We start from the raw sequence: 27,921 nt of genomic DNA on the forward strand, positions 1-27,921 counted from the left end.
CAACGCCTTGCCTTTTTGCAGCTGTTGAATAGGGTCTGATTATCTTGCTAAGGATAATCTCTCTCCCAGACCCCAGCGCAATGTGAACCTCCAGGCTGAACCCAGCCCAAGAGCACCGCTAACCATGATTAACTAGACTTCAGTTTCCTTGGGGAGCATATAACCTCTCCCCTTCCCAAACCATGACCTCCCAAGCTCTATCACAAATCTCCAGATATTTTCCAGCCCAGAGTTGGCTCCCTGGTGGTGGCTGAATCGTTCCAACTCTGAAGGGTTTTTCACTTACCGACCACAGATTTGTAGACATCAAAAGGTAATGTTATAAAAAAAGGAAATTAAATGAAGAACATCTGTTTTCTGGTTCACATTGAAGACTCTTTGATCTCTGCGTATGTTAGTGACTTCTAACACTCTAGTGCAATCTTTTCTGCCTCTTAATGCAGTAGATTTGGGCAGAATGGTAAAACGAAAGTAAAAGGGCCAGGAATTCCCCTGCGATAAAAGGAAAAACTATCAAGCATGCTAATCAGTCTTCGCATGAAACTTTGCCCCATGGAAACTGCCCATTACACCGCGCCATCCGAATCTAGCAATTTTAAATAAATCCCAGTTGGGAGAACACATCGTCTAGCTTGACCAATATGGCTGGGCCTTCCCTGTTTATTGTGCAACCTCAGCCATAAGCATACCAAAGAGCAGACAAAGATGAGGCTGGCCCTTCTAACTCGAAGCTGCTGATAAAAAAATCCCTGTTCACTTTGTGTAAACTGGCTCACGAGTTGCAACCTACAGCTGAGAAGCAGAGGTATCTTTTCTGAGAGCCAGCTTGCTGTAATAGTTAAGAATGGTAGCTTCTAATCTAGAGAACTGGGTTTGATCTACCATTCCTCCACATGCAGCTAGCTGGGTCAACTTGGGCCAGTCAGTTCTTTCAAAGCTCTCTCAGCTTCACCTACCTCACAAGATGCCTGTCGGGGGGAGAGGAAGGGAAGGCGATTCTAAGCCGCTCTGAGGCTCCCGAAAGCAGAGAGAAGCAGGGTACAAACAAACAGCTCTTCTTCTAAGTCAGATGTCAGTTTGAGTAACGTCTCTCTGTTTGTGGTTAGTAAGACGCATAGTTTGTTCTAGCGTGCTACGCTCTCTGTAGAAGGCTCCTCTAGACAGCTTCTTATGTGGTATAATTATTAGTACAATGTACGGCTGGTGGATTTTTTTTTTGTTTACCCACAAATCCAAAGTGAAAAGGTGAAGGCAAATCAGTCTCTGAAGTTCAAATTGAAAGACTGACTGATGATGTTTCAAATAATAAATTGTTTATAATCAGTTTTCTTCCACTTTTTCTCATACTATATAGGGGTTAATCCGAAACAGTATCTAGATCACTTTTGCCATTTTCAAGGCTCAAGCCTTTTCTCAGTGGCTTTCCCTAAAAAAACTAAATCAGTGTAGTATTTAGTATCATTCAGCCACTGGTGCCTAAAGTTACTGGGGATCCTGATCACTACAACACTGTTTTTTGGGGAAAGCCACTGAGCAAACTCTTCATTCCTTGAAAATGGCAAAAGCTATCTAGATACCGTTTTGGTTTGACCCCTATATAGTAGTATTTTTTCAATAAAAAGTAGTATTTTTCAATAAAAAGTAGCATTTTTTCAATAAAAACTAAAATAGTATTTTTTCAATAAAAAGGAAAAATGCAAGAAAATCTATTATTTGAAATGCCATCTAGTTGGCCTGTCTTTCGGTTTGCCCACAGATTCAGTCAAATGTCTGACTGGGATAGTTGTTGTCGCAAAGTTCTGTCAGTAATTTATTTTAAATATATGTCTGTGCCTCCACCCCAATATTCTCATTGAGGTTTCTAGAAGACATTTTAATTTTTTTTAAAACCAAAGTCAACGACAAACTTATAGAATCACACATTTTAAAACCAAAGGACAGGAGTATAAAAATATCAGACAATAAAACCACTATTAAATAGTATAAGACATTCAAACTGTGTTTATTCAGAGCCCAGATGGTCACCCTACACAAAATCCCTGATCCAACTAAGCGACCACACCAGCTCATTCTTGTTAACAACCGTCAAACTGAACAACAAGCAGTTACTTCACAGAAATAAAAGATGCCAGACAAAGAGACTTAAGAAGGCCAAAACTGGTGGATTTAATTCTTTGTTCCACAACTATGAGTGAATTAAAAAGGTTCAGCACTGGAAGATTTGAAAATTAGGTGCCAAACGAAGGGCCAGAGGAGGGGAATTCCACATGCAAGTGGAATTTCTGTCTTGGCCACCTGTCTCACCTCTAAAAAGTGAGAGCTGCCAATTTTGGGTTGGGAATTTCCTGGAGATTTAGGAATGGAGGGCCTAGGAGAGGGGAGGACCTAAGTGGGGTATAATGCCATAAAGTTCACACTCCAGAGCAGGCATTTTCTCAAGGGGAACATCTCTGAAGATCAGATGTAATTCCAGATCCCCTGGTCCCACATCAAGGCTGGCACCCCTACAGCAGGGAGGTGTAGGGAGAGGTGAAATGGCCACTCACAGGATGCTCTCTGTACTTGAACAGACTCAGATGGGAGCTGACAGTCCTGTAAGTATCCTGATTACAGGATACTTTACAGAGAGAGCATGGTGTGCAGTCTAATGCTGCCCTCTGATGGAATAATCATTTTCTACAAAATGCACACCTTTTGCTGCTTCAGCTGAGGTAACAGATATCTTATGACAGAAAATCAGAGCTTATCTTTGCTCAAAATTGCTTTCTCAAAATCAGATTGAGGTTGGTTGGAGAAAACAAGGAGAAACCACAAGGTAACCACAGAAGGACCATGGGTTAGATCCAATCAGTTTTCCTGCTGGTGGAAAAGGAAAAGGGGGTCCCCCCATGACCCCTCACAAAGGCTTCACTGGGGATTAATGCAATGTGCATGGGCAAAAGTCAGATGGGGCAGAGGCTGTAATATTAAAATGGAAAGAAAAAGCCAGCTGTGTTGTGTTAGTAGATCTGCTGAGGCCAAAGCAAGCAATGTAATTGACCAACATGGCTAGATCCTGGATCCAGTCAGTTTAAACCTGAAACTAACCAATAGTGTACCCTGGTGGGAAGATCCATGGCTTTTCTGCACACAATAAATATAGTGAAATGCTAACCTTGTGAAGACGCTATATTCCGGGCACTCCGTATGGTGTTGCCAACCTCCCACATCTGGCCAGTAAACTACTTGCGATATACACCGTTTTAAAGCACAAGTTGATTCACCAACTTAAAAAGCACTCCCCCCCCCTGCAAGAAGAGAACCAGCAGACTACATGAAAAAGAAATGTATGGAAGCGAAGAAGCGCTATCTCCGCCTCTAATGTTCTTCCCTCGCACCCACCTTCCTCTCCCGGGGACAGGATTTTTTTTAAGGTGAACTGCCTGGAGCAATGAATAGGCGTACAAGCATGCAGGCAAAACCAAAAATATTTTCCCCAAAAGTTAAAACACAAAGCATGCCTCTCTAAAGTCACCCCCCCCCCAAAAAAAAATCAGGATCGAGATTAATTTTTAAAAGACTCAAGACTAGTGATTCCATAAAGGGTGGCATTCAAAAAGCACTATGCATCTATGATTTGATGGATAGGCATTTAAATGAGAACAATTAATTTTTTAAAAATTGGCGGGCATTGCAGGACCTTTAAAAAAAGGAGAAAGGGAATTGGCTGCCTGGCTTGATTGACAAGTGGAAAAGAATCGCGTATAAACTGGGTTGCTCTCTTTCGCCATTTCCAGCAGCGCTTGTGGAAGGTGAGAAGCGCAAAAAGGCAGCAGACTGGAGCGAGACTGCAAAAAGGTGTGGAGTGGCCGGGAGGCGCAATAATATTTAGCGCTACACCATTCAGCTGGCGTAACGCTATTTTTAGTGATGTGCAGAAATGTCCCCATTGTTTGCAATATAATTTGCAGGTTTTCGGAATGGTCTCAGTTCAGTTTTGCCTCTTATGCCATCAAGCTGAGATCACAATAAAGAGGTGTGAGCTCCCAGCAACTTGGCTTCCTTCAAACCCATGGATTTAACACACTGGATCCAAATAGGAACCGACAATAACCTTGACTAACGGATATTTTGTCTCTGGTGGGTCAACATAGCCCTGGTGTCGATAGCCCAGGCTAGCCTGATTTCAGAAGCTAGGTAAAGTCAGCATTGCTTAGCACACTGATGGGAGACCACCAAGGAATTCCAGGGTCCTCATGCAGGGGCGGGGCAGTTGCCCTGCCGGTCCCCAGCCTCAGAAAGGTTGGGGACCACTGTGGTAGAGGACAGGGAGGCCTGGAGGATCATTGTCTATGGGGTCGCGATGGGTCGGACACGACTTTGGAACTAACAACAACAAAATTTGCTTTGGTTACAATGCTTAAACTGGTCCATAACATTTTTGCAAAATACGCTAAATTATGAAGCCTGCAGCTCAACTGTGGTGTGGGATGGAAGATCATTTTTTAAAACTCAAGAGATCTGTGGCTGACTTTAGGGGTGGGGGAATGGAGCATTTTCTCATAGTGGCAAGGACTGAAGAATCTGTTCTGGAGGCTTCTGTGCAAAAACAAACAAACAAAGAAACCCCACGACCTCTGGGGAGTGAAAAGCAGGGCATAAAACCCAACCCTGCTTCTCCTCCCAAATGTTTTTACTACGTCTGATTGCAGACGGAAGCAATTACATGGCTGAAACTTTCTCCATAGGAAAAAGTATTCTTGCACCATGAAACACATCAGGAAGTAGGCCTCACAGAACCCACCCACCTTGATATCTAGATTTCGATATACAAAATCCCTCACTTCAAGGGAGGAATATTCCCTCATATATGAATGCTGAATAGGGTCAAGCCCAGACCCAAGAATGAGATCCACAGTTCAAGACTCTGTTTGAGGCGACACCAAATTAATAACCTTTTCCCAAAGCAGGACGGCCGTTACTGGATCTCCCTAAAAGCAGGGGTGGTCAAACCTGTGGTCTTCCGGATGTCCATGGACTACAATTCCCATGAGCCCCTGCCAGCATTTGCTGGCAGGGGCTCATGGGAATTGTAGTCCATGGACATCTGGAGGACCACAGGTTGACTACCCCCGCCCTACAGCATAACTCCCGACAAGGAAGAGCAGAGCTCTGAAACCCATAACAAGAGCCACCCATAACAAGAGGCTGGGCCTTTCAAGCACACGCAGTTCGCATATCCTTCAAGAAATGACCCCCACTCAGCGAGGGTTGCCAACAGGCCTGGAGAAATATCTCTCAGTTCCTTTCATAGAGGTTTGATGTGTGGGAAAGGGGAAACGCTGGCGGGGGCTCGTGGGAATTGTAGTCCATGGACATCTGGAGGACCACAGGTTGATTACCCCTGGCATAGAGGATAAATACCATTCCCCCATAAAGCCTCTTAAGGACGCTATTTCTCCAAGTACAGTACTGACCAGGATAGGCCAGGCGGACCCAAATCTGGAAAGCCAAGCAAGGTCGACCCTGGCTTGCATTTGGATGAGAGACCTCCAAGGCACACTAGAAGCACATGACACGGAGGGAGGCCGTGGCAAGCCACCTCCCAAGGTCTCTTGCGTGGCTGCCAGACAATGCCAGTTTCTCCGGGCTACACTTCACGAGCCAGACGGTCACTAGCAATCCCCGGGTCGCAGGCCGCCAGACAATTCTCAAACTTGGGCATCGGGAGGGTTAAGGCTTTCACGTGACAGAACTGCCCCTCTCCTTTCACACGTTACGCAAACGGAGGCAGGACGCCCAGGCGCGTTGCTAAAATTCTCTTCTGGGCGGGTTGAACGGGGAAAGGAAGCGCACAAGGCAGGCAGACAAGCGAGCCCTCTGCTGGCCGACCGGTCCCCCGCGCTTACCTGCCAGAGAGAAGACCCCCTCTCGGGGCGGCCGCGGTCGCCCGTCTCTGCCCGCTGCTAGCCCCTGGCTTGGCCAGCTGCAGCGCTCCACGGCGCGCCCGGCCCGCATCCCCGGCAGCGCGGCCCGAAAGTGAAACTTCAGCGGCTTGCCTGGAGCAGAATTCATCGGACAGGCTCTGCCGGGAAATCATGTGTTTTAGAAAACTCCCGCGGCTGCCCAGGCTCCACCCCCAAACTCCCCTAAACCCGGGTGGGCAGCTCTGCCCCTGCAACTCGGGAGCGAAGGTCTGTGCAGAACTGAATGGGGCAGGAAAGAAAGAAAAGAGCGTTCTAAACTCAAGTAGATGGGGACCGAATATCACCAGAAACAAATCTGAGTCCAGGAGCGCCTTTCAGGCCAACCAGGAGCAGTTCTGTAGGAGCTCTCTCAGCCTCACCTGCCTCCCAGGGGGTCTCTTGTCGGGGAGGAAAGGGATGGCGATGGTAAGCTGCTTTGAGACTCCTTCAGGTAGTGAAAAGCAAGGTATAACAACCAACTCTTCTTAAAATCAGCATGCTTAACTTCTGACACATTCCCCGTATTAGTAGGTCTTGTCCAGTTTTAGGGTGCTTTTTTGGGGGAGGGGGGGCGACTGATATTACAGAATCACTGGCAGCTTCACCAAAAGCTTGGCAGAAGAGCTGCAGACCCTGCGGAACTGAACCATTTCTGGCAGGGCCCACATCTGTTCTGGGAGTCATTCCTCCAACGGGGGGGGGGGGGGGCTGGTTGAGGCCAGACACAGTTCTTTGGGGCCAGGGACCGCCAACACAAGTGGGAACCTACAAGAAACTTGAGGGACAGGTGCATCCACTTCCCCCACACACATTTTTTTCCCTTCTCTCCTGTCTATGACAATCTCCCACTCCCTTTATCCTCCTCTCATGACCTGTCAATCTTCCTTGTCTCTCTCCCCCACCCCCAACAATCCTGAATGCTCTTGGGTGTCGTCCCCCATCCCAGGACGATAGCAGGGTGGTGTGGAGTATCATGCCTGTCTGCTTTCTTTTGCAATCTCGGAAGGTTTCGACATTTTCCCAGTAAGCATAGAGGACAAAATTATTGTTAGGAGATCAGAATCACATGGCATTCACAACACAAAACAAAGCACTTCAGCGTTTGTAGGGGAAGGGGAAATGAACTTTTAACTATTCCGGAAAAGTATGTAAAATGACACGGCACATCACAGGGAAAGGAAACAAAACAGCCGCATTATTTATTTATTTATTTATTTATTATACTTTTATACCACCGCCCCCAGCACTGCTGGCTCACGGCAGTTCACCATATGACATGGCATAAAAACATCAAATCAACAACCTGAAAACATCACCATATGATAAAATTAACATCCCCTAAAAAACATACAACTAAAATGATGGTAACAACAATAAAAAGTCCTCCCCCAACACTGGAGCTGTTGGTGCCGGTAAGGTATATAAAAGAGACTGGTGATAGAAAGCAGGGGGTAGATCACCAAAATGTCCCGGACCTAGCCTAATGCCAGGTCCTAGGAACATTGGGGGGGGGGGGTTTCCCACCTGGCCTCAAACAAACGTCTGGTGGAAGAGCTCCGTTTTGCAGGCCCTGCAGAACCCCAAGAGCTCCGTCAGGGCCCACAGGTCTTCTGGGAGCTCATTCCACCAGATAAGGGGCCAGGACTGAAAAGACCCTGGCCCTGGCCCAGTCCAGGCATGCCTCCCAGTGGCCCGGAACCATCAGCAGATTCATACCCACAGAGCAAAGAGCCTTGCGGGGGGCATAAGGACGTAAGCGGTCCTGCAGATAAGTAGGCCCTAAGCCATGTATAGCCTTAAATGCCAAAACCAATACCTCGAACTTGGTCCAGAAGCAGACTGGCAACTAGTGCAGTTGTTTCAGCACAGGCTGAACATGGGCTCTCCAAGATTATTATTTATTTATTATATTTATATACCGCCCTCCCCGGAGGCTCAGGGCGGTTTAAGATGAATTTGTGAGGACCTGTGCCGCCGCATTCTGTATCAGCTGCAATTTCTGGGTCAAGGACAGCGTAGGCCTGTGTAGAGTGAGTTACAAAAGTCTAATCTGGAAGTGACCGTTGCATGGATCCCTGTGGCCAGGTGTCCCCAGCACAGGTAGGCTGCTAATAGCTGCACTTGGCAGAGATGAAAAAATGCCTTCTGAGCTACCTTTGTGATCTGAGATAGAGAGACATCAAAGATCACCCCCACATTTCTGGCGGATTGTGCAGATGTCAATTGCACACCATCCAAACAGGGGAGGCGTGCTTCCTGATCCTGCCCCCTTCTCCCCAGCCACAGGACCTCCGTTTTGGAGGGGTTGAGTTTCAGTTGACTGTTCCTGATCCATCCAGCCTGTTCCATGTGTCTCTGTTGGTCTTGGACCTTCTGTCTTTTACATGCAGTTGGCCATTGCATGCTCTCCTTGGGAGGGTCCTACAATAGAATTCTCTTCAGAAACCCATGGAGCAAATAATGTGGGAAATCAAAGTCCATCTGTATAATGAAGTATCCCTACAAAGAAAAAGAAGTGCATGATACAGCTGGATCGAGATGGAGTTCTGCGGTGTCAGAGGCCACAGCTAAGGCAGAACAATGGGCACCTAGGCATAGCAGTTTGGGCAGAGGATGCCAAAGGGGTTGAGGATGGAAAGTTTTTAGAAGACTAGGCACAACATGGGAACTCAAGAAAAGCAGATCTCAGGTGACTTCTGCCAGTAACATCAGATTGGGGAGAACTCAATTGAGGTTTCCTGTATTGTGCAGGAGGTTGGACTAAATGACCTTGGAGGTCCTTCCAAATGTGGGTTTCTGTGATTCTAGGGTGCTTCAGATCTACCATTAGCAGGCAGCTTTCTTCTGTACACTGCTATAAAATATGTTCTGGGTATTGGATGGTCCAGGTTAGCCCAAACTTGGAAGCTAAGCAGAGTTAGCCCTGGTTAGTACTTATATCAGCCTTTCTCAACTTTTTTTACCATTGAGAAACCCCTGAAATGTTCTTCAGGCTTCAAGAACCCCCAGAAGTGGTGCCATCGTGCAGAATAGTGTTGGGAAGCAGAGCTGTGGACACACCCACCCAGAGCCCCTCCCCTTCCCACCCCCCTCCTGGCCTATCACTGGCCATTTGGGGAGGGGGAGGGAACAGGTCAACATGACCATATATGGTTGTTGTTGTTAGTTGTGAAGTCGTGTCCGACCCATCGCGACCCCATGAACAATGATCCTCCAGGCCTTCCTGTCCTCTACCATTCCCCGGAGTCCATTTAAGCTTGCAATATATGGTCATATTGCCCAATAAAGGTTCAAGAAATTTAAAATATATATAATTTATTCACTCCCAACCATTCAGGAAACCTTTCCAGGATGGTCAAGAAGCCAGGATGGTTGAGAAAGGAAGACCACCAAGTAAGGCCAGGGTTGCAATGCAGAGGCAAGCTATGGAAAGCCATCTCTCTCTGTCTCTTACCTTGTGGTTGCCATAAGTTGGCTGTGACTCGACAGAATTTTCCACCATCATTCACAGTTATCAAAAATCTTCAGTGCTCTGCTTTCCAAAGAAATCTAACCCTTGAAAAGGCTGCCCTGAACTGTCCATGGTTCAAGGAACAATATGGTTACACATCCATAAGCACTGCCATGGAGTAGAGAATGTACAAGCCCAAAATAAATAAAGTGTACTTGCATTTCTGGTTATTATCTCAGGTTCTATGATGTCAAATAGGTCAAGTCCTCTGCTGTTCATCAAGGATGTTAGAGCTGGCTCAATTTCTATGGAGTGGAATTAAAACAGATTCACGCGAAATCACAGTACACACGGTTAAGGATAGACATGAACTGGCTCATGTACTGAAGTTCCTTTTCCTTCATTCACAAAGGTGACAATGTATCTCTGGCTGATTCCCCTCTACGTGTCCTCCAAGTTTGGTGAGGATTGGATTTACAGGGTCTGAGTTAAGGGCTTTCTGGGGAAATGATGGGGGTCACCCATCCTCACCAAACATGGCAGGCATGTAGAGGAGAGTCAGTTGCAGATCCCCTGTGAGTTTGGTGTCTCTAGCATACCATGGGGCTGTTCTACTGCCTAATGGAACTTCACAAACCAAATCAGTTCATAAACTGCTAAAAGTTCCTAACAGTTCGTAGTTCACAAATGGGGCACACCACAAAACCAGGAACCAAACTACATTTTCCCAGTACATGTCCGTCATCCCTACTCATGCGTTACAGAAATGCTTTTTAAAATCTAAGCTTCCGCTTCCACCATTATGGGCCACCAACAGATTCTCAATAACCGAAGTTGTAGGGAGAAGGCAACTTGGCCATGGCTGGGAAAATAATCTTCCTCTATCCACAACTCTGTGAGCTGTGCAGCTGCACCCAGAACTACAACCAATCACAGCAGATAACATTGACCTAGACCAGGGGTAGTCAAACTGCGGCCCTCCAGATGTCCATGGACTACAATTCCCAGGAGCCCCTGCCAGCGAATGCTGGCAGGGGCTTCTGGGAATTATAGTCCATGGACATCTGGAGGGCCGCAGTTTGACTACCCCTGACCTAGACGGTCTACTCCAAATCAGGCATCTTTGTACATTCACCTTGTTGGAATTCTTGCTTGTCCATCCTTGCATGCACCCTCACAGATACTGAAGTGATGCATGATGGGAGAATTCCATCTCTGTTAGCTTTGACAGTGAATGACTGTGTTTGTGTGTTGAGAGGGAAAGTCAGAAAATGTAAAATAATCTCTGTTTTATGTTGGGAATGTCAAAAAGGAAACAGTGTAACAGAGCCAATTGTGACCCCATGTAAACAACAAAAAAATGTATCTCTGAAAACCAGTTTTACCTCAGAAGAAAGTTACTGTTGAAGCTTCATGTCTGGACATTTTACCAATTAAACATTTTTATTCTTACTAAAGAAGTCTATATAATTTTATTTTCAAACAAGAAGAAAATAGCCAAGGAAGAGCTGTGGTCACCTGGCAGTTATAATACACAATTTCCCTCATTTCACTGAATAAACTGCCTGAGAGGTTAGTGCAAGTTACCCAAATTTCACAAGGATTTCATCATATTTTTGGCAAGACACCTCACCTTTGGTACAATTTGAAATCCAGAAGTCTAAATGTACTGGTTGAATCTCTGCTAAGGTGAAGAATACCCCTTGCCACTTTCCCCCTTCTTCCTTGCCTCCTTAATCCCTCAGCTATCTAGCAACACAAATCTCTCCTGCAGCCCAAAATGTCAGAACAGTTGAGCATCCATATGGATGCATTGCATCATCTTCTACTCCCCCCCCCCCCCAGCATGCAGGATTCAGAGTTGCTCCATACAACAAGATAAAGAAAGCTCACTTGAAATCACTTGTGGGATCCCGGCAACAGTGATGGTTTTCTCCAAAAAGTGACTTAGAGCGTCATCGTTCTGAAATTAAATTTTTAAATAGCAGAATTAACTGCAGAAGTTCTCTGCGGATTAATTGATGCAACAGTAATCCTTTTGGATGCCCTAGGCCAGGGGTAGTCAACCTGTGGTCCTTCAAATATTCATGGACTACAATTCCCATGAGCCCCTGCCAGCAAATGCTGGCAGGGGTTCATGGGAATTGTAGTCCATGGACATCTGGAGGACCACAGGTTGACTACCCCTGCCCTAGGCACATGCTGAGTATCAAACATTCCTTGATGATCAGCGCATTAAAAGAATGCATTAGTTTTAGGCTTTAGCTACATATCAATGGCTGACTGTTTTGATGCCTTTTTACATTAATGATTTTTATGCTCTTTTTATTATGTTTTCAACTTTCCTTTGCCAGCAGGTCTCTGAGACGGCATATTATGTTTTCTAAAATAAATAAAGATGTTGCTCAACCAAGATCGCAACTGCATTTCAGGCCACGTTTTATGAAGTTTTACTAGCCGCCTGCAATTGTTGCTTTTAATTTCAAGGTTTATGTTTTTATGATGAATTTTTATCACTGTTGTATTCCGCATTGAGCTCTGTAAGGAACGGAGGTGCCCAGTAAGTGTTTTAAATAAAATAAAAGCGTTCAGTTTTGCAAAATAAGGTTCAATTTCTACTTTCCAGGTTCAAATTAGGAATGCTGGACACTTACCACAGCTATATCGAAGGAGCACCTCATTGTTTTAGGCTCTATCCTGCAAGGAAATAGAAAAACAATGGGGCAAGGAAGGAAAGAAGTACAAAGGCAAACCCTCCCCTGCACCCTTTGCATGACAATGAACACGCCAGCACTCAACTAATGGACCAGCAATACATACACAGCCTCAGTGGGATGCAAAACCAGCTGCTTTTGCACATATGAAGTTTGGATTGTAACTGTGACATCCTGTGGAGGGAAACAGAGCCATAAGTAAAGGATACATCAGTGCATTGGTCATGATTTCTTGCATGCTAATCAGCTTCGATAGGGTCCAATTGAGCCAAAAGCATTGGCTTCTTTGTGATTGGGAAATCATAAAATCATAGAGTTGGAAGGGGCCATACAGGCCATCTTGTCCAACCCCCTGCTCAACGCAGGATCAGCCCTAAGTGGGCCAACCCCATGTCCAGGGAGGTAGTAGAAAGAATGGTCAAGTCACAGCTGACTTCCGGCGACCTCTGGGGTTTTCAAAGCAACAGACATTCAGAGGCGGTTTGCCATTGCTGGCCTCCACATCATGACGCTGGTAGTCCTTGGAGGTCTCCCGTCAAAGTATTGGCCAGGGTCAGCCTGCTTAGCTACTGGGAACTACTGAGATTGGGCTAGCCTGGGATATCCAGGTCAGGATGACAAATCAACTAACCTTTTCAAAGTATATAACCAGTGGGGTTTCTGTATCATGTGAAGAAACACTGAGCTCCACAGCCACGGATGACTTCACCACAGTCCCTTTGGGCTGGAGGATAATTTGGGGAGGACTGAGACTCCATACTTTAGCCAGGGAATCATTGTAGGAGGCACCCTGGAAAATCTGCACAGCAAAGGAAGAGGACATAGGATAGCCACTGCCGCTCCCAGAAAAAACTATAAAGAAGGGTCTGGATAAGTGGCATGTTTTGCCACAATGTCAGCACAAACAGGCATTTTTTTAAAACTGGGAAACTGGCATGTGAAAGGGAGGAACATTACCCTTCCTTTACTTACCAGTTCTTCCTTCCCTGCAAATATATTCTCCCTCACCCCACAGCCAACCTTGAAGTTTAGGAGTCCATCAAAAGAATGTCATGATGAGAAGGCAGGTGGTACAGGTGTGTGTGTGTGTGTGGAGGGTGCTAGTTGGTGGTGAGGAAAGGGTTGCTCTCCTCCACAAATATTCCCCTCCCCGCACATGAGTGTTATGATGGCCCAAACATGGAGTTGCTCCAGAATATGGAATTCCAGCCTGCTTTCTGCATTTAAAAGCATGCCTTAGAAGTATGCCCAAACCAGCAATTTCTGAATTAGGTGTGGTGTCCACTAAATTAGGATTACCAGCAACCTGCAGGCATTTTGGAGGGTTGGAGCATGCAAACAGGAAGTAGTCACAGAGACTGGATGGATTCCTAGAGCATTGCATACCCATGACCTGAAGTACCATCCCTACATTGATGACCTCACCATCCACTCCCATTTTCTCCCACCATTCAATTGCCCAAGAGTGGGCCGGTGTTGGGAGTCAGGCCGCCCGCCCTAGCCTACGTAACTTCCAAGCACAGAAATCAGCTGCACAGAGAGAGACATTCATTGTTTCGTTGTACCCAAACTATTCTAGTCAGCCAGGAAAATGAAAATAGAAAACACAAGATACTGATTTATTTTAGAGACACAACTAATTTATTCTTTCTTAAATAATCTTATCGCATATGACTTTCCGATTGGATTAACATCATCAACCCATGCTTCAGTTTCAATCCATGCTTCAGTAATATTTGTTGTGTGTGTGTGTGTGTGTGTGTTTGCTATGCTAATCTGGGATCTGATTAAAAGTTACCTTTTGCACAATCTCCTGGTCAGATTCCAGCTCTTCATTTTTAAACATTTCCTGTAAAAAAGGAAGTTGGATTCTGTGTTAATATGGGATTAATGAACTGGAAACCCTAACAACAAAACACTGTTTTGAACCCAAGGAACACTATAACAACTTGGATTTTCTTCTCTTTGTGTAGAACGTAGAGAGCCAGCTTTGGCATGTAGTTAGTGTGTTGAAACTAGATCTGGGAGGTTCATGTCTGAGTTGCCATTGAATTTTTATTTTAGGGTTCCTGCAGATCCTACAACCTGAGGAAGGGAGAGTTCAGGTAAGGGAGGGACCCCAGTGGAGTCCATCTTCCAAAGCAGCCCATTTGTCCAGAGGAACTGATCTATGTAGTCTGGAGAACATTTGTAATTATAGGAGGTCTCCACGTCCCTCCTGTAGGTTGGCAACCCTACCGACATCAAGAAGGAAGCCAGGTCATACACTCCCTAGGCCTGGTACAATTCTCTGGAGCTAAGGCTTGGTGCTTCTTATTGGCTACAAACCAGCTTTTCCACATTTCACCTCCCCCTTCACATCGCTTCGCCCTCAGCTGAAGAACAGTCAAATAGGTTCCCTGCAGTCCTTACCTGTAATTCTTCCCCTGTGATGGTCAACATCAGACGGTCATCTAGGAAGGCTGCCCAGATCACAGAGCTGAGGACATGCTCCGAAAACCAGAAAGAGACCATTTTGGATTCAGACAGTAGAGATGGTGCAAACACTGACTCATGGAAGCTGTCCGAGTAGTTCTTGTACATGAGGAGGCCCTTCCAAAAGAAGATAATGCATTACACTCATTTACCAGAACAGAAGCTCCTGTTTACACAGTAACCCAGTAACAGAGTTGCTTCCCGGCCTGTTCATTCTGCTGAGAGGTTGTCTCTGTCCAGCAGGGAAAAGTTCCCAAAACCACGCACAGCACACAGCATGGTTTGTCATTTGGAAATCCAGTGACAGGGCTGGAATCTCATTGGTTCAGGGGGAGACTAGAGACATGGAGGGCAATGTGGCTATGGAGTTTCTATCAGGTTCGGTTTGCCCCATGCATAGCCTGCCTTCCTGCTGAACCTGGTTTTATTTTCCTAGTGCATTCACAGCCTGTGCTGAACTTGCCTCTTCTCACTGGTGGAAGTCAAATCGGTTGGGCCATGTTTTTCATGGGATAATGGCACCTATCATGCAATCCCTTTGCTGGTGGGGAGATTACAATCACAAGCCATTTGGATTTGGGCGTTTCAGCCCCCCTTCCTGGGGGAGACGGATCAGGATGAGATCCCTGCTGCTTCTGCTGAATTGGCTGCAAAGGGCAGTCTAGGCGTAGCAGCAGTGGTCCCCATCCACGCCCTTGCACCATGCAGAAGGATCACAATTTAAGTCCCAGCCACCATCCGGTGCTCTACTTTTCCCCTTCCGCCACTGGGAGCAAGGGCCGGCTCCATTCCGAGGCAGACAGGGGTTCCCCAGCATTTTTCCTGGAAACGTTTTTAAAAAATGGGCAGGGCAAGGTGAGGTTTTTGCCCAGCAAGGTTCCTTATTGACCACTGGAGATTTTATTTGCAGTGTATATCTTTTAAAATGTCGCTTTAGCAGCCACTGCCATCAAGGCCAAGGATCTTCACTGGCTCCGCCCTCTTGCGCAGCCATTTTGAGGGAAGCAGCATTTTTGGGACCGCACCTACCCCATCTGTATCAAAATCCCAAAGGTTTCCATAGGCTTGAGAAGGTTGGGGACCCCTATTCGAGCATTTCTGCCACTGTGCTCCTTCCCGACACCTCTCCTGAACCTCAAAGCTTTTTTCAACCGTGGTGGCCTTGACCCACATGGCCCAGGCCAGCCTGCTCTTGGAAGCTCAACAGGGTCAGCCATGGCTAGTACTCGGATGGGAGACCACCCAGGAAGCCCAGGTTTGATAGGAAGAGGCAGGCAATGGCAAATCACCTCTGTTAATCACTTGCCTTGAAAACCCCTTAAGAGAGGTTGCCATCAGTTGGTTGCACATCGACAGCACTTTCAGTAAGTGTGGACACCAGCACCCCTCCTAAGGAGCTACACATCCCACCGTTCTTGGCTTTGGAAATAGTGTGCAGCGAAAGCTCATTGGTGCCCCACCGACTTAAGGAGCGCCCCATGCCCCCCCTTCCCACTGAAATTGGAGATTTGCCTTCCTTATGGATGGTGCTTTACCTTATGTTGTGTTTCAATGTATTTTGCTTGTATTACTGGAAGCGATGCCAGAGAAACGTCCACTCCTATATTCCCGTACCGGACAAAACTTTCTGCCGGGAAATGTTTTCAAAAATTGTGTTGACCAATCAGCTCATTAAGGTCATCTAAAACTACAATAACAAAAGTACCCCCCGGCCCCACCCCGGCCCAAAAAAGGATATCTTACCTTAATCATGACATCTTTTATATTTGTGACACCCCTTTTGGACTCAAATATTTCTCTTTTATATTCATCCGATATTTTAATTGTGTATTTAAACTTTGGTCTGAAATGGTCTGAATGACAGTCCTAGAATCAGAGTTGGAAGGGGCCCTATAGGGCCATCTAGTCCAATCTCCTGCTCAATATAGGATCAGCCTACAGCATCCTTGATGTGGATCTGTCCAGCTGCTGCTCACCACTTCCTTAGGCAGTCAGTTCCACTGCTGAACTACTCTGTTTGAATTGTTTTGTTCATGGTATCTAGCTGCTACCGTTCTACATGTAGTTTAAACCCATTACTGCGGGTTCTAACCTCTGCTGCCAACAGGAACCGCTCCCTGCCCTCCTCTAAATGACAGTCGTTCAAATACTTAAAGAGAGCAATCATGCCCCTCCCTCCCTCATGCACCATTTTTTCTGGGTGACTTATTTAAACATTTGTTCTCTGTAGGATTGCTAACCTCCAGGTGGGAGATCTTCCAGAATTACAACTGGTCCCTCGACTACAGAGATCAGTTCTCCCTGGGAGAAAAACAAGAGCTTCAGAGCACGGCCTCTGTGGCACCCTATCTCCTAGAGAAAATGGCTGCTTTGGAGGGTGGGCTCTAGGCCAGGGGTGGTCAACCTGTGGTCCTCCAGATGTCCATGGACTACAATTCCCATGAGCCCCTGCCAGCAAATGCTGGCAGGGGCTCATGGGAATTGTAGTCCATGGACATCTGGAGGACCACAGGTTGACTACCCCTGTTCTAGGGCACTGTGCCCCACTGAGCTCCTGGTCCTCCTCGGGCTCCACCCCTAAATCTCCAGGAATTTCTCTACCTGGATGGAGCCCCGCCCCCATCCCCTGCAGGGGGCCAGGGAGGACCCGCAACCCTAATGAAAGATCACTCGGTACATGGGGCTCAGCAAACCAAGCCCATCCGCTTCCTTGCTGTTGTTTACCTCCTACGCCTTGCAGAAATTCAGCCAACACTTGAGTGAGGAAGTTAATTTCCTTACACACCTAAAAAAAAAAAAAAAAGAGGAGAGGAGAGGAGAAGTTCACATTTACAAATTCTGTGCCTCCCCTGCAGGCATTTGATGACACGAAGCGCACCTCTTCAGGCGGGCCTTGTATTCAGAAAAGCCCAGCAACCATAAATCACCATTCATTGCTATATGCCTGGCTTGTGGTGATCCTAAAAGCAGGCTTACCTGCAGACCAGGGAGGGGAGTCTTTATCATCTTAACCAAAAATACAATTTAAAAAATGCTGCTTATCCTTTTTTTTTTTTGTTTTAATGCAGCTGAACTAAGTCTTTCCATGCAAGGGGGGAGGGGGGGTCACGGGATTTTGTAAGCAGCTGTCAATTGAAAGTAGGGTTGCCAGCCTCCAGGGGGGACCTGGAGATCCCTTGGAAGTTAAACTCATCTTCAGACTACAGAGGTCAGTTCTCCTGGAGAAAATGCTTTCTAGGGTAGGATGAATGGCACTGTATCCCACTGGGGACCCTATCCTCCATCTACAAGTCTCCAGGAATCTACCAGCCTGGATCTGGCAACCCTAGCCCGCATTGGTGACCACAGATGGGACCTGGAGACTCTGGCTGAAGGGGTGGGGAGACTAGATGGGAGGGAGAATTTGTCTTTTCTTGCATCGGAGAGTTTACAGAGGAGGGGAAGATTTGGGGGTGGGGAGAAATTCCTGAAGTGTTTTATTTGCCTGGCCCTGTAATTCTTCATGGGCCCCTAAATCTTGTTGCCTCTAAATCATAAGTAAGTTGGACGTGAACTGGTGCCACCTGAAGACCAGGTAGGATTTCACTGTACTGGCATGAGGGTGGTGTAGATACGGAGAAAAATGTTACACTGTTAACTTAAACACCCGGCCAATCAAAAAATGACTGCGCATGCACATTGCCTTCAGAATATTGAGTAGCACATTGTTCATGAGGAAAAGGGAGATTGGAATGCAGTTTAGGAAAAGAGGAAGGCCCAACATGAGAGTCAATAAAGGAAACCACCGTCTGCAGCAGGGGTAGTCAAACTGCGGCCCTCCAGATGTCCATGGACTACAATTCCCACGAGCCCCTGCCAGCATTTGCTGGCATGGGCTCGTGGGAATTGTAGTCCATGGACATCTGGAGGGCCGCAGTTTGACTACCCTGCCTGGCTGTTAATGCTAAGGCTTTTGGGAGACCATTAACTTGTAGGACTGCCAGAAGTCAGAAGTGACTTGATGGCACACAAGCACCTTGAGAACAATTCTTCACCCATTTTCCCCACAATTCTTCATGAACCCACAACTCCTGTAGAATAACTAGACCAAATTCTATTGGGGTATTAGCCATTAGAAGGGCAATCTTTTCCTTGAGATCATAGTTGCAGGCTTTAAAATTGCAATCCCTGTTTGACCGGCCCTGCCAGGAATGCATATTTCAAAGATGCCAGTCACTTAGGGAGCATTGTGGAAGTACAACATTTTCCGTTTTGTAAAGAGTTCAAAACTTTTTTTCTGGCTAAGATATCCTGGCTGAGATAGCCTAGGGTAGCCTGGCCTTGTCACATCTCAGAAGATAAGCAGGGTCAGTATTTGGATGCGGGACTTCCCTGGAATACCTGGTCATGCTGTGGAGGCAAGCAGTGGCAAACCAGCTCTGAATGTTTCTTGCCCTGAGAACCTTTCAGAAATAACTTGATGGCACTTTCCACTACCACATGAATAGGGAACTACGGTACAAGCCACCATCAAAACATAGCGTTATGGAAATTGGGGCATCTGAAAAACCTATTAAAAAAAAAAGAGTTGGTTTTTATACACTGCTTTTCTCTGCCTGGAGGAATCTCAAAAGCAGATTATGATCACCTTCCCTTACTCTCCCCACACACTGTGGGTTGGATGGGGCTGAGAGATCGCTGACAGGACTGCTCTGTGAGAACAGCACTATCAGGACTGTGACTGGCCCAAGGTCACCCAGCTGGCTGCATGTGGAGGAGCGGGGGATGAAACCTGGCTCACCAGATTAGAAGCCACCATTCTTAACACTGCAGCAACCACTATACCAAATGGCATACGCTGATTGCATCCAATTGGAATTCTCACTGAACGGAATAAGCTCAGGAACAGTTCATATAAATGAATGTTGTTCTACTGCCTTACAAGGCCCTGGGATATAGAAAGAAACAATGGAAAACTGGAGAAGCTGCCCGCTGAGTCCAGCCTTCAGTCTGTCAGGGGTTGTATTGTCTTTGCTGTTCCAGAGCTTGGTATGAATACTGCCAGCTGTCTGAACTTTATATGTTCATGCTTCTTACCTGGCTTTTGAGAACCAGCTTCAAGGTAAAGGAGATGAAGTTTGTAAAAAGCTGCTTTATCCATCCGGGGCTGTAAAGAGAAAGGCGGGATGCAAGGCTCCAAAGGCAAACAAAAGACTTGCTTAATAAAATCAGAGTCCAGTAGCACTTTTAAGGCCAACAAAGATTTATTCAAGGCATGAGGTTTCAGTTGCAAGCACTCTTCCTCAGACTAAGAACTCCCTACATCAGTGGTCCCCAACCTTTTCGAGGCTGGGGACCGGCAGGGCAACTGCCCGCCTGCGCATGCGCGGCCATGCCCGTGCATCGCGCATGAGCGGCCGGGCCGCAGATGCGCGATGCACAGGCGTGGCCCTGATTCCCTCTCCCCCCTCTCCCGCAGTAAGAAGCTTCCCGGGCCGCAAGCTAGCGGCCCGGGAAGTTTCTTACTGCAGGGGGGGTGGGGAGAGGAAGCTGTGGCCTGCCACCGGGCCGCAGCCCGTGGGTTGGGGACCACTGCCCTACATGACAGTGGGAATATATAGCAAGAATTAATTCTGTTAAATTAGTTTACACATTAGTCACACATCCACATACAGCCATATGATAATTATTTGCCAAAACAGCCAATCAATCCCCTAGAAATCAGTTGTAGTTCATAAAAACCTAGGAGAAATAAAACTGTACATAGTTTACTAATGTAACAGAATTAATTTTTGCTAATTTTTGCCACTGTCATGTAGGGAGTTCCTAATCTGAGGAAGAGTGCCTGCACATGAAAGCTCACACCTTGAATAAATCTTTGTTGGTCTTAAAGGTGCTACTGGATTCTGATTTTATTGTGCTACTTCAGACCAATATGGCTACCCATTTGAAAAGATTGGCTTGGATTTTAATCCAGCGAGATACAAAGGACTCTCAAGAGGGGTTGGAACAGAAAGGCAGGACCAGTCTACCACTAAGCTCTCGGAGGAGCTACGAGCCCTGCAGGAGCTTCCAACATTTCGCAGGCCCTGCAAGACGGAGCTCTTCCACCATATACTCTGCCATCTCTTTCTCTTTTGTTAGGCAGCTATTCCAAAATGCAGCCTGTAGCAAATATGGAAGCCCTTCCTTCCCTCCCTCACCCACCCACCCGCCTACCCTCCCCCTCACTGGGCAATGTCAAACACAGCGGCACATTTCAGCAGAAACAACGTACTCTTTATCTCCCTGGAGGTGCAGGATCAGCTTGTGGAAGGTCAGATAACAATCCGAGGAGTCTGCCGCCACTTTCTCGTTCTCCTTTTCGCAGGCTGCCCAGAAGGGAAAGAAAGGCCTCCAAAGTTAACCCTGGCTCAGTTGGGGGTGGCTTTCTGTCTTTCTACAGAGAGTGGCTCAAGCGAAGTCTCTTTGCTCAGGGACCCACTTGGCAGGAAGGCACAGAGCCGATGACTTCATGTCACACTTAAGAAGCATGTCTTGGCAAACTGAATTGCACCCTGTTAGATGCCCCCTTCAAGAGCCTCTTGTGGCGCAGAGTGGTAAGGCAGCGGACATGCAGTCTGAAAGCTCTGACCATGAGGCTGGGAGTTCAATCCCAGCAGCCGGCTCAAGTTGACTCAGCCTTCCATCCTTCTTAGGTCAGTAAAATGAGTACCCAGCCTGCTGGGGGGTAAACGGTAATGACTGGGGAAGGCACTGGCAAGCCATGAAAACGCTAGAGGGCGTCACCCCAAGGGTCAGACATGACCCGGTGCTTGCACTGGGTGTACCTTTACCTTAGATGTCCCCTTCTCTCTATTGCTTCTCAAAGCAAGAGACGTTATACTGTGTCAATCACCCTTGCTCGGCAGTTTCCGAGAGTAGCCGTGTCGGACTGCTGTAGAACAAGTGAGACTTGAGACCTTAGATGCTAGGAAGATCCCTTTGAGAGCCAGTTTGGTGTAGTGGTTAGGAGTGCGGACTTCTAATCTGGCATGCCGGGTTCGATTCTGCGCTCCCCCACATGCAGCCAGCTGGGTGACCTTGGGCTCGCCACGGCACTGATAAAACTGTTCTGACCGGGCAGTGATATCAGGGCTCTCTCAGCCTCACCCACCCCACAGGGTGTCTGTTGTGGGGAGAGGAATGGGAAGGCGACTGTAAGCCGCTTTGAGCCTCCTTCGGGTAGGGAAAAGCGGCATATAAGAACCAACTCTTCTTCTTCTTCTTGTCAGATATGAGTAGGAATGGATATCTGAGTCCTTTTATCCCAGTCCGAAGCTGGGAGGGTGAGGCATACTGTAATCCAGGCTTTCTCAGTCGGGGATTTGTGAAACTCTGGGGTCTCTTGACAGCCCTGGAAGGGTTTTCCAAATGAGAGGGAGTTAATTAATTTAAATGTGTTTTTTTAAATTGTTAAACATTTATTGGGCGATAGGACCCAATATGGTCATAGTGCCCCCCCATTGGCCAATGATGGGCCTGGAGGGGGTGGGAAAGGGAGGGGCCCTGGGTGGGCAGGTACAGGGCTATGTTTCCTAACCAGATTCTGCCCATTCGTGCCTTTCTGGGGCTTCTCTAAGCCTGAAGAATGTTTCAGGGATTTCTCAATGGTAAAAAAGTTGAGAATCCCATGTCCCTATTCATCCCCGGGGGATCTATCATTCTGAAAGTTCAGCAATCTCATGTTGCAATTTCCCCTTTGAGCTTCTTTCTCATAGATGTAGCAGGGACACCATCTCACATGATAAAAAGTACCCTTGACTTACCTACCATAGCTGGCAGCAGCAGAGGGATTATTCCTAGTTAGCAACTGTACAGCCTTTCCATGAGTACTTACACAGTCTGGTGTTTATCTGGAGATCGATGGAAGATTCAATTTCAAAGTCAATCAAATGAATGAGTCTCAGCCTGCCAGGAGAAACACAAAAGAGAATTCCCAAGCCACAGTTGTTTAGTTCAGCACAGAGAAGCTCTTAAGCTGAGCTCCATCAGGGTTGCTTGGGCTTGGGAAAGAGCATGGAGAGGAAGAACTGCAAAGACCCATTAAAAAGGTAAAGGTAAAGGTATCCCCTGTGCAAGCACCGAGTCATGTCTGACCCTTGGGGTGACGCCCTCTAGCGTTTTCATGGCAGACTCAATACGGGGTGGTTTGCCAGTGCCTTCCCCAGTCATTACCGTTTACCCCCCAGCAAGCTGGGTCCTCATTTTACCGACCTCGGAAGGATGGAAGGCTGAGTCAACCTTGAGCCGGCTGCTGGGATTGAACTCCCAACCTCATGGGCAGACAGATTCAGACAGCATATCGCTGCCTTACCACTCTGCGCCACAAGAGGCTCTGCAAAGACCCATTGCTAGGCAGTAAAAGCACAAGCCTTGCATACATGACTCCTGATTCATCCCCTACTATCTCCAATAGACCTTGGGGAATGGAACCCTGGCTGAGCCAGCAGAGTTAGTGGCAACGAAATTAAGCAACATTGGATTGGAAGGACCAATTCTAGAATTTACAGTGAGTTAGGAATCCCAGGTCCCTAGGGGACTCATGACCTTGAATTTGTTGATGAATTATTATCCAGTTTAGCTATTTCACACTGAATTCTCCCTTTTAAGTTCCTTTGTACGAGAGCTGTAATGATCCTTTTAAAGGGGGAAGCTGAGATCTGAACTGAGGAATTCCTCTGTGCAAAGCAGACAGTGTTCTACTATGCCATGGCACTTAAGAAGCAGCTGTTTCATATCAAGCCAGGGCATTAATCCTCTCCTCTGACAGGCAGTGATTTTCTAAGGGCTCACCTCACCTACTATTGTCTGATCTTTTTTTAACCTGGGACCTTATGTATGCAAAGCAAATTAACACTAAACCATGGTCTCTCCCTATAGATATTGAGCAGAAAGATGGGAGAGCTGTAAAAAAGAGAGCGACACAGATAGATCAACAGACCAAGTGAAGAGTGCTTGCACTTGCAAGCTCACGCCCTGAATAAATCTTTGTTGGTCTTAAAGGTGCCACTGGGCTCTGATTTTATTGTGCGACTTCAGACCAACACGGCTTCCCATTTGAATTAAAAACTTCAAGATGATGTAAAAAACATCAAGAGCTGTAAAAAAAAAATCTAGTATACAAGCAAACCAAATATCAACCCAGCTGAAAAGCCAAATCACTCCCCACCTCCCATTTCTCCCTGAAACACCTTGATTTCTGGAAGAGTCACTTACCACCAGGCACCTACATAGCCATAGCTCAGTGTTCCTTTGAAGAAAGCCGAGACGTTTTGGATTTCAATAGTAATGGTATCGTCCGTGAAGAAAGCATCACTCTTCTCTATGGACAGGTCATCAATATGGATGCTAAGGAAGGGATGGAAAGCTGGATTAAGTCCTGTTGGGCTGTTTGGATGAAGGATGCGCACGGATCACATCTTAACAGAGCAATGGGAAAGGCAGCTGTGGGCACTCTGCATCTGGAGGGGGGGGCTGGCTAAAGCTAAAACAAACAACCCCGATAACAATATATGCCATGTTGAACCCAGCAAATCAAAATGGAGTAAGTATTGCCACATTTAGTTATGCCCTGTCTTTCTTCCTTACTAAGAGCCAGGGCTGATTAAAAATATAAAAAATGATTTTGCAGGCAGCAGAATATGTGCAATAAACAGTGCAATGGGCCTGGGATTGCCAAAATAGTAAACAATGCCAGCTGCCTAAGGCATGACATCCCACTGTCCATGAAGTGCATAAGAATGCAGCAAAAGATGACACATTGCAAGAGGCAGTAGGATATTACACAGTGCATTCCTCCACCGGAAGCACCCATGAAAAATATCACATCTCTGCCTCCATTTGCAAAAAGTGAACGGGCCAATTCAGGTCAAGGGCTGCTAGGGAAAGTCAGAAGCGATATAGCCATTTAACCTCTGCTGAGTTTTGCAAACTGCCTTTTGAAGGCAAGAATGCAAGGTCTTCGCCCCCCCCCTTCTTTAACGCTAGGCAGAGTGAGTCCACGAAGCTGTCTAGCAGTGAATCAGACCACTGATCTATCAAGCTGAGCATTAACTCCTCTGATTGACAGCGGCTGTCTAGAATCTGAGTTGGAGGTCTTTCATGTCATCTGCCCCCTGTTCCTCTTAACAGGAGAGGGCAGAGATTGACCTTGAGAAATCCTGCCTGCCAAGCAGATGTTTTGCCCCTCGGCCAAGGCTTCCTCCTGGAACCTGAGAGCAGAACTCTCAGTTTTGATAAGTAGAACAAATCAGTGATCAGAGAGTTATTCCCTCCCCCTTTTCTCAGGTGGCCCTCAGTAAAGTTGGGGCTGCACGTCTGAACTATTGATCTTTTACAGGGGAAAGTTATACTCTATGCAGAGGTAGTCAAAACTGCGGCCCTCCAGATGTCCATGGACTACAATTCCCATGAGCCCCTGCCAGCTGGCAGGGGCTCATGGGAATTGTAGTCCATGGACATCTGGAGGGCCGCAGTTTGACTACCCCTGCCTACGTCATGTCTTGGACTGCCAACCTTTAAGTGAGGAATACCCAGGAAAAGTGACCTGTCAGTAGCTCAGAGTAAAGAAGCGAAGAAGCTGACAGACTGGCCACGAGGAAGGATAAAGAAGAATAGTTTTTCATTCAAATCCGTACTTAAAGCCAAAACGTGGGCCAGTTAAAAAAGACAGGTTTTCACAGCTTTCTTCAGCAGCTTAGTTAAATTAATGACAAGTTTCACATTCAGCTTTCATGCTGATTTGCCAGATGACTCAAATCATCCATCAGAACCAGAATAATTGAACCAGAATAATTTTAATGAGCAGAAAATTACTTGCAAAATGGAAATCTTTCGTAAGGGACTGAGGACTGGTGGCTTAGCCATGTCTTGGCTTTATGTATTGGTCTGAATTAAAGGCCATTCTTTTTCCTTATTCTTCGTATGGCCAGTCTGTCAACCTCCAAGTGGAATCACCGAAGAAGAAGTTTTAAAAATGTTTTTATACTCCATTTTTCACTACCCAAAGAAGTTCCAAAGCAGCTTACAAAACCTTTCCCTTCCTCTTCCCACAACAGACACCCCTATGAGGTAGATGAGGCTGAGAGAGCTCATAGAGAACTGTGACTGGCCCAAGATCACCCAGCTGGCTGCATGTGGAGGAGGAGGAGGAGTCAGGAACCAAACCCAGTTCTCCAGATTAGAGGCCACCGCTCTTTAACCACTATCCCGTACTGGCTCTGTTTTCCAGGAGGAGGAAATTGGCAGCTTCAGTGGGCAATTTTGAGTCTATAGTAACACATCCCTGCTGAGATCCCTCTTTGTCCCAAACCCCCTCCCTTCTGAGACCCCCCTCCCCAATTTCCAGGACTTTCCCAACCATGGATTGGCAAACCTCGCCATGCCTGGCTTTGCTCACAGAGAAAGACTAATCAGATGCGCGTGGTTTGGTGTCAATCAAATACAAGTAAGCATTAAAAAAAAAAACCACCCCAAAAACCCCACTGTGTCCAATAGGAATCTGCTCTTCCGTCTCATAGATCAGGCATCCTGACAGTGCCATTGTAAGGCATGCTGCACTCTTCCAAGCCCACCAGCTTCCACAGATGCAGGACACATTGCCTGTCTTCCAATCCGACACAGCAGGGGATTTTGGGGGGAAGGGGGCACTTACTTTGTTAATCCGTAAGCCACTTTTCCAAAAAAACTCATGGACTTCTCCCCTGAGATATTAGGATATGTTGCATGACGAAAGGCTGCCTGAATCACCTGTGCGGTTTGCTGATTTACTGTCAGTGAGATACAAAAGCATGCATCAGGATAGTACCCTCAGCCTTAGTACGGCCCTGTCACCACTGGGTCTCTCTTTCAAGCATAACTTGCTTTTATTTTCCATGGGAAATCAGAGATTCTATTCCTAGTTAGTTACCTCCTTGACCACCTGACTTCCTCCCCAACCGGTACCCAAAGCTGCTCACATCGTCCTCCTCTCACAACAACCTTCCGAGGTAGGTTAGAGTGAAATTGGGCAAGTGGTGTACAATCACAAACAGCAAGCTTCTCCCTAGGCATGGTGGGGACTTGAGCGGGAGTCACCCAGATCTTCCTTCCTTCCAGCAGCCTAACCTCTGCAGCACACTGGATCTGGTCTGTTACACACCTTGCATTTGGCGCTTTCCTAGCTCCTGCAAAAATGACACCTCATAAACAGCTCATAGGAGAGAAGGGAGGAGAATGAAGGGAGAAACACCTTTTGCCATTCGCCCCAACCCAATCACAAGGGAAAGCCACCTCCAGGTAGTAAGCTGTGACTTACACACAACTGCAGCCGGCTTTGTTAACCTGACGACTATTCCTGTGTTGTTGAATGAAGACGGCTCGAAGGTGCAAGCCAAAGAGGAGCTGCTGAGCACTGCGAAGACCACCACGGCCCTCAGCATCATCCCGGAATGATCTCCAAAGCTAGAGCCGGCAAGAGCCAAAGAGCAGCTGCCTCCTGCCCTGGCTTCTTCTCCACCCCATGGCCTCGCTATCCCTGGCAGGACGTGACCCACTTCCTAGCTTTTCTGCATCCTCCTTAACCCATTCATAACTGCTGCCTTGGTCGCTATGTGATTTCAGTCTAGGGCCGGTTTTGGCTCCAGCATGGCTTCTTAACAACATGAGTTTTCTGCTCCCTTACACATAGCATCCTTTGCTCACTTGGTTTTCCTTTGCATTTTTCCTTGTGTTTTATCAGACCCAGGATGCTCAGTTTTGGACTAAAATCTATGCAAATCAGCATTTGGGGAGGTACTTTGCGGAAAATGGTTCATTTCCTGCTGTACAAGGTTTTCTGTAGATTGGAGGAAAGGTTTGGAGCCAATTAGGCATGGCATTATTTATTAAAAATTTCCTACCCTGCCTCATTGATTCACTCAAAATAACATTTATCATTGCAAGGAGACTTGACTCTGTGCCTTTTACACAGTCATAAGAGAGCGAGCTTGGTGTAGTGGTTAGGACGAGTGCGGACTTCTAATCTGGCATATCAGGTTCGATTCCCGCTCCCCCACATGCAGCCAGCTGGGTGACCTTGGGCTCGCCACAGTGCTGATAAAGCTGTTCTGGCAGCAGTAATATCAGGGCTCTTTCAGTCTCACCCACCTGCCAGGGTGTCTGTTGTGGGGAGAGGAAAGAGAAGGTGATTGTAAGCCAGTTTGAGATGCCTTCGGTAGAGAAAAACAGCAGATAAGAACCACTTCTTCATATGCAGAATTCTGTGTGCAAGTACAGGGAGAAGTGTTTAAAACAGCATATCAATATATCTAATTTTCAACATGACCAAATCTGTGGA

At 46.8% G+C, this 27,921-nt stretch overlaps 2 protein-coding genes across 8 annotated transcripts in view; both read right to left on the reverse strand.

The window, feature by feature from the left end:
- The window catches only part of NLRC5 (NLR family CARD domain containing 5), a 66,280-nt gene extending 60,237 nt beyond the window's left edge, over positions 1 to 6,043 (reverse strand). For 4 of the 6 annotated variants that reach the window (XR_013226653.1, XM_077310695.1, XM_077310692.1 and 1 more), the window contains exon 1: positions 5,889 to 6,043. The gene's annotated coding sequence lies outside the window, so the exon portion shown is untranslated. Of the gene's footprint in view, positions 1 to 286; positions 369 to 956; positions 1,052 to 5,888 lie in introns of those variants that run through there. The other 2 variants (XM_077310694.1, XM_077310693.1) reach the window with 2 other exon arrangements.
- Positions 6,044 to 7,161: 1,118 nt separating this feature from the next.
- On the reverse strand, positions 7,162 to 27,290 carry CETP (cholesteryl ester transfer protein). 2 transcript variants are annotated; one of them, XM_077310356.1, is made up of 16 exons: positions 26,902 to 27,290; positions 26,260 to 26,374; positions 23,823 to 23,954; positions 22,444 to 22,514; positions 20,842 to 20,935; positions 19,662 to 19,731; positions 17,310 to 17,370; positions 16,121 to 16,212; positions 14,523 to 14,702; positions 13,909 to 13,959; positions 12,742 to 12,909; positions 12,217 to 12,284; positions 12,051 to 12,093; positions 11,290 to 11,359; positions 9,616 to 9,701; positions 7,162 to 8,366 (listed from the first exon to the last, which is right to left on the reverse strand). In XM_077310356.1, exons 1-16 carry the CDS (start codon positions 27,026 to 27,028, stop codon positions 7,950 to 7,952), a joined length of 1,845 nt encoding a protein of 614 aa, XP_077166471.1. In that variant the 5' UTR covers positions 27,029 to 27,290; the 3' UTR covers positions 7,162 to 7,949. The 2 variants fall into 2 exon arrangements, with proteins under 2 accessions (XP_077166471.1, XP_077166472.1); XM_077310357.1 differs by having other exon boundaries at positions 8,224 to 8,444; positions 26,902 to 27,288.
- Positions 27,291 to 27,921: the final 631 nt, after the last annotated feature.

This window comes from Paroedura picta, chromosome 14, assembly GCF_049243985.1.
Source record: "Paroedura picta isolate Pp20150507F chromosome 14, Ppicta_v3.0, whole genome shotgun sequence".
NCBI classification, from domain to species: domain Eukaryota; kingdom Metazoa; phylum Chordata; class Lepidosauria; order Squamata; family Gekkonidae; genus Paroedura; species Paroedura picta.

Excerpts from the sequence above, each read along its gene's own strand:
- CETP (XM_077310356.1), bottom strand. The coding sequence starts at position 27,028 with ATGATGCTGAGGGCCGTGGTGGTCTTCGCAGTGCTCAGCAGCTCCTCT. Across the intron at positions 19,732-20,841 it reads CACCTCCAGGGAGATAAAGA|CCCCGGATGGATAAAGCAGC; the intron begins GTACGTTGTTTC and ends TTCTCTTTACAG. Across the intron at positions 9,702-11,289 it reads GATCCCACAAGTGATTTCAA|AAATTGAGCCAGCTCTAACA; the intron begins GTGAGCTTTCTT and ends TCCACTCCATAG.